We start from the raw sequence: 8,340 nt of genomic DNA, 5'->3' as shown, positions 1-8,340 counted from the left end.
GTCAACATCTGACCAATCAATTCTACGTTTTTCCAAGACGTGGCACCTATGTAAAATCTCTTCCACGTCCGCCATCTTGACATTCGACAATTTTCAGGGTGGGTTGTGAGTTGTGAATGTGTTAGCGTTATTTAAAGATAGACAGTGGTTTTTTATAAGAAGGTAGGTTCATTTTTATCGGTTATTATCGGCAGCAGGTTGTTATTATATTATTATAGTCTTTTATGATTGTAAACCGTTGTTTATATCATTTTTTTGAATTTCTTGGGAGTTGGTTTAGTGACAACAAGTCAGGTCGGCGTTTATGATATTTTACCTCATCGCAACCATAAAAAACTGAATTAACTTATAGCATATAATATAGTTCTTTATTTGTATTTCATATGCAGTTATTTCTGATTGTGTATTTCTATAGAATTAACAAAATATAAATCAATATGTCAAATACTGCAAGATTAATAACCTTAGTTTTGCATTAACTGACTTGTCCATCTTTGTTCTAAATATAACAGCAATAAGCAGCAATTAGTGCGTAATTTCTTTTTTGATGATTATCTTATATTTCTTTGTATATTTAAGGTTAAGTGTAGACTGCCACCATGGGAAATGTCTTTGCAAATTTATTTAAAGGCCTTTTTGGCAAAAAGGAGATGAGAATACTTATGGTAGGGTTAGATGCCGCTGGTAAAACTACCATTCTATATAAACTAAAATTAGGAGAAATAGTAACTACTATTCCCACTATTGGTAAGTAAATTAAATTTTCTTGTTCTGTGTGTTTTGTGTAAGATCACAATTTTTTTCATTAAAGATGTTTCTCTTTTTTTTTAAATGTATAGTGCAATGAATTTTAATTGTTTTTTAGTATCTTAAATGAGTCATCATTTTCTCCAAATCTATGACCTTGTTATATAGGTTATTTGAAAGTGTTTTTTTTTCAGGGTTTAATGTTGAGACTGTAGAATATAAGAACATAAGTTTTACTGTATGGGATGTAGGTGGTCAAGATAAAATTAGGCCTTTGTGGAGACATTACTTCCAGAACACACAGGTAATACTATTTTTAGATATTATTACAGCTAGGTATTTAGCAGGATTAGGTACTGTTATATTACTGAAGATTTAGAATTACCTACAATATATGTGATAGTTTACATTTTTTATGAAAGTTTTTCTGAATATTAAATTATTACCAATTTGCTAATCAATAGAAAGTTACAAACATTTGAGATGAAAAATATTAGTTAAATTGTCCTATTTGTTTTAAAACTTAAACATATAGTTTTCATAATAAAATATTCTCATATTTAAATTTAATAACACATTTCAATTGTTTACGGTTATGCAACATATAGTTACAATTTTATAATCTGTGTTTAATGGTGCCTTGTTATTGTAAACTATATCTAAAAATTTAGATATGTAAATTATCCTATAATTTTAATATTTTCATTCACACTTATGGTCACAATTTTACTATTTGGAAGTACAGTAATATAATATATAATCTTAGTATCCTTGAGCATTTTGTTTTGATACATATTATACATGTTGTACATACATAAAAATGTATAATTGAATATAAGATATTGCACATGCTCAGATACATATAAATATTAATATGTTAATATTTTTAGTGTGTTTATTTTTTTGGATATTGTTGCTTCTATTCTCTTATATGTATTTTTGGTTTACATTAGTACATACTCTGTTTGGTTATATTTATTATAATCTATAAGCTTTTTAACATCATAGTAGTTGGCAGGAACATAAATAATTGATTTAAGTGGTAGAACAATTTTGGCTTTATTTTAGAATTCTATTATTGCAGTAAGATATATGCGTATAAACCAGACTTTTTAAGAGTGACTTACAGCTTATATTTTTGTTGTATTAATTGTAACTGAAATGATTATATGTTGTACTTTATAAATAATTTATTATAAAATATCAACTTGTTTAAAGAACTTTCAGTTTTATATCAAGGACATAGAAGACTCATTTCTTGTGTAAATTAAAATAGCTATTTATAAAAAAAATATTAATGATATATAATATTGGAATTTTATTTTTGAATGATTTCATACAGCACTTATTTTATATATTTTTAGGGACTCATTTTCGTAGTAGACAGTAATGATAGAGAACGTATTGGTGAAGCTAAAGATGAGTTAATGCGTATGCTGGCTGAAGATGAGCTGAGGGATGCAGTACTCCTCATTTTTGCCAACAAACAAGATTTACCTAATGCAATGAATGCTGCTGAGATAACCGATAAGTTGGGATTGCATTCACTAAGGAACCGCAACTGGTATATTCAAGCCACATGCGCGACAAGCGGCGATGGTTTATATGAAGGTCTGGATTGGTTGTCTAATCAACTTAAGAATGCCAACCGTTAAGTGCAGTGTTATCCACAGTCACTCTGTGATTGTTAAGTACTGGACTGAGTGTTTCTCAATACCATATGTTGCAAATATGACAAAAGTTTACTGTTTGTCAACATACTGCTGTTAATCAATAGTGAAAAGGAAAAAATCATACCGTGTACTTGTCTCGTATTTGACATACAGTACACTTAGCAGTGATGCACTCGATTTTTTTTTATATATGAGTTTATAATTTATTCCGGTGTTGCTGATTTGTTTTGTACAATATCGATTTTTTGTACTACTAGAGGTACTGTACAGTAGTTATTTGTATTAATAATATAAACTAAAATAGTAAGTGTTATTTTTGTAACATATGGTAGGACCTGTTCGTCTTTAGAACATTTTACATTGGTTGGGCGCTGCTCAAACATTTTTATTGTTTAAATTGAATTCTATTTTGTTTCTTGTATTTCCATATAATGAGCTAAAAGAAAAGAAAACATGTTCAATGCGTTTTATTTTGACAAACCGCGGACAAGTGATTTAAAGGGTTATTATTACAGAAAAAGGCAACATGGTTATTCGTGGACATTCCCGTTTTGTCAGCTGTATTATCAAAATAAATTTATACTATTAACTTATTTGTCTCTAATTTAAATACATAATAAATCTCGTTGTTTATTATTTTCTTTAGCTGTCCTATTGTGTGTATTATCTCGCCGATTTTGAAGTTCAGAAACTTAGGTTCACTTTCAGCTTTAATTTTTTTTTTAAATGAGGTTATGCTACTGTACTTGATTATAAGAGATTATAAACATGTAGATTTGCGTATATGTTGTGTTTTCTTAAAATGCCTTTCAGTCATTTTTACCTGTAATATGGTGACTGAATATTCCTTTTATTATTAAATATGTTATCTCACTCCACTGATATTTTAATATATTTAGTGGATTCTGTCTAAAAAAATAAGTACTTTCTGGGAATTATATCTTCACTTTTGTTTAGTCGCTAGTCTTATAGCCTGTATGTAAAATTAATTAATTCAATACATTTTTTTAATAAATACTATAAGAATGGTGAAACAAATTAATTGACTTTAATTAACACATTATTTATAACATCAGATTTAATTCAGTTCTTGTACTTTTGCCTTGCCTTCCCATTTTATCAGTTCATTGAAAAATTAAGCTGTTTAGTATATTTCCTGTAAAAGAACAATGGGTAGTATTCTATGATATATTTGTCTTAATATTAAAATTAATAACTGTTTAAATTATAAAATTTATTACATACTCAAGTTATTAATTTTATTAAATGTACATTTTAACAGTGATATTTTAATTTCATGTTCAGTGAGTTCTATTTTAGTCTTTCAAATATATATTTAGTAGTCAATCCTTAATGATATAAACATTTTTTGTTATTAAGTAATTTACTTCAGATATATGTAATTTGTTCATTAAACATACAATTACTATATTTATAAAGATCTTTTTACAAAAGTGGTGCAAGATCAAATAAAATTTCACCATGCTTTATAATTCTCTGTAGATTAAATTACATGATTCAATCGAAAATATTTTAAAAGAATTTCAAGATTTTCCACTGGTTAAATCAAAGATAAAATATTTTCGACAGTATAGAATTTAAATTAATCAGTTTCTGCGCTTTCTGAACGTTCAGTTCAATGTTTATCACTGTTTGTGGTGATTAAGTAGTTTGCAATTGTTTGAGACATCTTTTGATGAAGTTGTAACTATGACGATGTTTCATAACATTCTAACGATAATAATTTGAATTTTGTGTACAAAATTGAATAATATTGATCTGAAATATGGTGGTTTTTACAGAATTCTGTTAGGCTTGAAACGAACATCTACCATAGAACATCACTAAGAAAGACAGTTTGCTAACGAAGATATGAAAATACGAACGAACATGAAAATAATATGTGTCATAATTCTAATTTTAGATAAAATAGACTTGAAACTCAGTGCATAAAAATAAAGTGTCTATGTTGATTCGACTAAACCGATATAAAATAATCGTTTTAGCTTACTTATAATTTATATTTATTAATTTTTCATAACTTATTTCTTAATTTGATGTCTTATTAGTAGAAAAACCAAATATTTTAAAAGAAGATTTCTGTATGGCACCTTGACATCCATATTATGATTATATTACATACTCGACAGGAAAAGCAGAAAGGCCTAAATAATAAGGTTTTGTAATTTACAGTGTAGCGTTACGTATATAGATGGCGAACTAAGTATTTTCTTAAGACATAATTTTAAGAGGATAACGATTCCAAATTCTAATTTATTTGTGTTGTATATTTTAATTCTTAACAATTTCTGTTATGTTTTAGTGATCACCCGAATATATTACATGAATTATTTTTAAATAAATACCTTTAATATTTTAGCTACATTATCCTATTACACGTAGTCATAATTTTTGACGAAAAATCGAAATAAATTATATTTGCTGTGTTTAATATATTATTTCTTTTAGAAATTATTAGATAATGAGAAATAAACGAAAATTCTACAGTGTCGAGTCTTGGTGTCGATGCTGTTTTGGTTGGTAAACTAAATAATCTGACTTAAATGGGAATAAGTGATGATTAGAATAGGATTTTTACACATAAATATTTCCCCATAAGTTTTCAAGGATTTGGCATAATGTCAATTTACTTTGCTACGTTTGAGGTATTAATGTTTTTTGTGTTTTTTACTGTGTATTTACTCCCAAAATTAGCTTTCTTATGAGACATCATGAGATTCTTCATTACATTTAAAAGTCATATATCGACTAGAACTGGGGATAAAAAATTATTTTAACTATAACTTAAGTAAAATCAACTTTCTATTACAATAGTTTCTAAAATATCAATAACGGCTTAAAATGATATATAAATAAAAGTTAAGAAATGTCAATAAAAAGTTAGTAAAATTAAAATTAAATAACCAAAAATAATTGCCAAGTATAAATTGACCAAGAATGCTTAGTAAACAAGGATAAATAAGGGACCGCATATGGACTTAGCAGTGGAAAATCCGTCAATTTCCTTAATTTTAGTTCACCTTCCATGCTCCTCTAGATGGCGAATTTATTAATAAAAAATCGCTTTCAGTAATCTAATTATTTTAAGTTTTCACCATTCGCAAAGCATAATGTATAATATATATATATTATTATTTTACGTTACCAGTATTTCACGATTACCAGAATATAATAAAACTTTATAATAGATAAACAATCTTATTAGCACTTACGAAATAATGAGACCTAAGCCTATAAGTACCTAAGCTAACGTAAATATACGTTTTTATTGTTTTTAATTTAATTAATGAGTTAATGATGCCATATTAACATGTGTATTGGAAAATTGTAAAAACCACTATGTAGAAAGATGGTATTGAATGTACATATTACTATAGACGTATAAGCTAAACATTGTTGATGACTTTATGGATGGAGTTGTAAAAATATTATAAAAATACAGGATTGTACATAAAGCATTGAAATAATAATAAATAAGAATAGAAAAAGTAAATTCATTCAAATATTTAGGAGTATAAATTCAAAGTAATGGAAGCCAGGAAAAACAAAATAATTCAAGAAATAATAAAGAGAAAAGTCTAGGTTTTTAGATTTGTAGATGAGATCATCATGCCAAATTTGAGCGAGGGCTTTGGAGACGTCTAAGACGGCTCCGACTCTGCGACCTTTACGGAAAGCCTGGTGAATGGTGGCTGGCGACGCTTAGGGGTTGATGAAGGCTGGAGTGTTTGGCGTGGAATTGAAATTGTTCGTCCGAAATTGTATGGTTTTGCGCCTGTGAAGTTGTTTAGGACTTGGGGTATCGTTTTCTCTACGAGTATGGGTAGTTACGATACGTCTGTAGTCGGAGGGATCCGATGTAAACTTTTTCTTGGGGATAACTACGAATTGCGCATGTTCTAACTATTTTGGGAAATGCTTAAGCCTTGATAATGATGTTGGCATCTTCGGAATGTTGTTTGCTAGTGAGGTTTTTCAGGTGGTTTGCTATGATACCATCTGGGCCTGAGGTTTTTTTAGAAGAAATGCTTTTGATCGAGAGCTGAAAGTCTCTCGGAAAGACTAGATATTTGAGGAGATATTCTGACTTGAAATGTTTGAGGTGGGCCCGGGGAATGAATGCATAATATTTGTTTTGCGAATGTTACAGAAAGGAGTTTGGCTTTTTGACGATCTGTGACGGCGAAATATGTTGAGGATTCAACCTTTAGAGGGGGTTTGAAGTTTTCGCCATAACGCTTTTGGCGATGCGTCAGATTTCGAAAGGGGCTGCCTAGACCTTAAAGAAATTAGTTCCATTTTCTCTCTTTCCAGAGTTTTACCCTGTCCTATACCTTTCTGAGAGTTCTTCTTGCCAAGAGGTTTTTATGTCTAATTATCTCTTTAGTTTCCTTTGGAAGGATGTATTAAAAAGGTTAAGAAACTATTTGAACAGCTGCTTGCGGCAAACTACAACGCCCTTTACTAGTTATTTTTATTTTTCTATATACTAGGGACGGGCTCTTTTATTGCAATAAAATAGGTATTTACCAAAAACTTGGCCAATTATTTTATGCAGGGTACATCATGGAAATTAGGGTAAAAATATTTTATTCAGATCATCAACGACAAGCTGACGGATGAAGGTACACGTAATATGCACAAATATTTTTATAATGACTGTAAGCTGTCCAGATGGGATAACGATCATGTACCCTTTGGCCGTTTCTTCAGGAGGAAGGTGTTAAACATAGAAAAAAATAGAAATTTTACGCTATAGGCGACCTTGGGGAAATGTTTTGTTTAGTTCAATCAACTGTACCGCTCCGATCGCAAATTGTGATTGGCTAGTTTAAATTCCTGGTGCCGCCACTAACATGGAACGTGATTGGTCGATGAAATTGTGTGAAGTCAGCATTTTCTGTGGGCGTCCATTTTTAAATTTGTTCTTTGAAGTTAAATAGGATTGTTACGGTTCTGTCAGAGTGACAGATATGTTAAAATACGATAGATGTGTTCGATATTTCGATATTTTAAAAAATATCTCGAAATATCCGTGAAAGAAATATCGAGATTTTTTTGCAACAACTAGGAAAAATTTGATGTTTTACAAAAAATATGTCGACATTTTTAAGAAAAAAATAAAAATATTGATATATAGCCCCCCCCCCCAAAAAAAAAAGATATCCTTTAAACATGTTAAAAATTAGCGATAGTTTTGGTGAATGTTTACATTTAAGTAATAAAACGTATTAGTTTTGGTTAAAAACCATTAAAATTAATACTTAATTTTTTTTTGTACTTAAGTTTAATATAAATAATTAAAGGTTTTTTATAATGTTTAAAAATATCTTTAATTTAAAAAATATATCGAAAACTATCGATATATTTTCGGCATTCCTAAACTGAGGTACCTAGATATAGGTGTCCGTTTATATTAGAATAAGATTGTGGCAGTATAGTTTACACCTTTGGTTCAACATGTCTTCTTCCATAAAATAAATTAATTTTAAAGTAACATTTAAATTTTTATTTTTCTATTGCGCTCATTCATTTTTCACCTAAGACGAGTAGGAATGGGCCGACCAAGTCTCATTTGAGAAAGGTGGGCATACCAAAAAATAAAAATTATTAATTTTTTTGTAGATACCAATAAACGTTCCTAAACATTGTTTCTTTTAATAATAAAATTATGTATTTTATTTTCTTTAGATTCTTACACAATAAATATTAAATAGGCGAATAGGGAGTAGCTTATTTTTATTTTTTCTTTCATAGGTGGAGAAGGGGCCAAAAAAACCGATAAAAATTGTATTACTTAATTAATGAGTTACAACTATTCTACGCATTTCATATCTATATCAATTTTAAATTATATTTTCAACGATATACAAGAACTTTATGTTACAATATAAAATAA

General features: G+C 28.8%; 1 protein-coding gene across 1 annotated transcript; it reads left to right on the top strand.

The window, feature by feature from the left end:
* Window positions 1-8: 8 nt before the first annotated feature.
* Window positions 9-3,203, top strand: Arf79F (ADP-ribosylation factor 1). The gene is made up of 4 exons (XM_076393973.1): window positions 9-162; window positions 580-747; window positions 942-1,051; window positions 2,112-3,203. Exons 2-4 carry the CDS (start codon window positions 600-602, stop codon window positions 2,400-2,402), a joined length of 549 nt encoding a protein of 182 aa, XP_076250088.1. The 5' UTR covers window positions 9-162; window positions 580-599; the 3' UTR covers window positions 2,403-3,203.
* Window positions 3,204-8,340: the final 5,137 nt, after the last annotated feature.

Source organism: Rhynchophorus ferrugineus, unplaced genomic scaffold, assembly GCF_030347505.1.
Source record: "Rhynchophorus ferrugineus isolate W39M unplaced genomic scaffold, kcgeb_rfMv2 rfM2, whole genome shotgun sequence".
NCBI lineage: Eukaryota > Metazoa > Arthropoda > Insecta > Coleoptera > Curculionidae > Rhynchophorus > Rhynchophorus ferrugineus.
The sequence above is the reverse complement of the archived record's forward strand: the minus strand, read 5'-3'. Positions and strand labels throughout refer to the sequence as shown.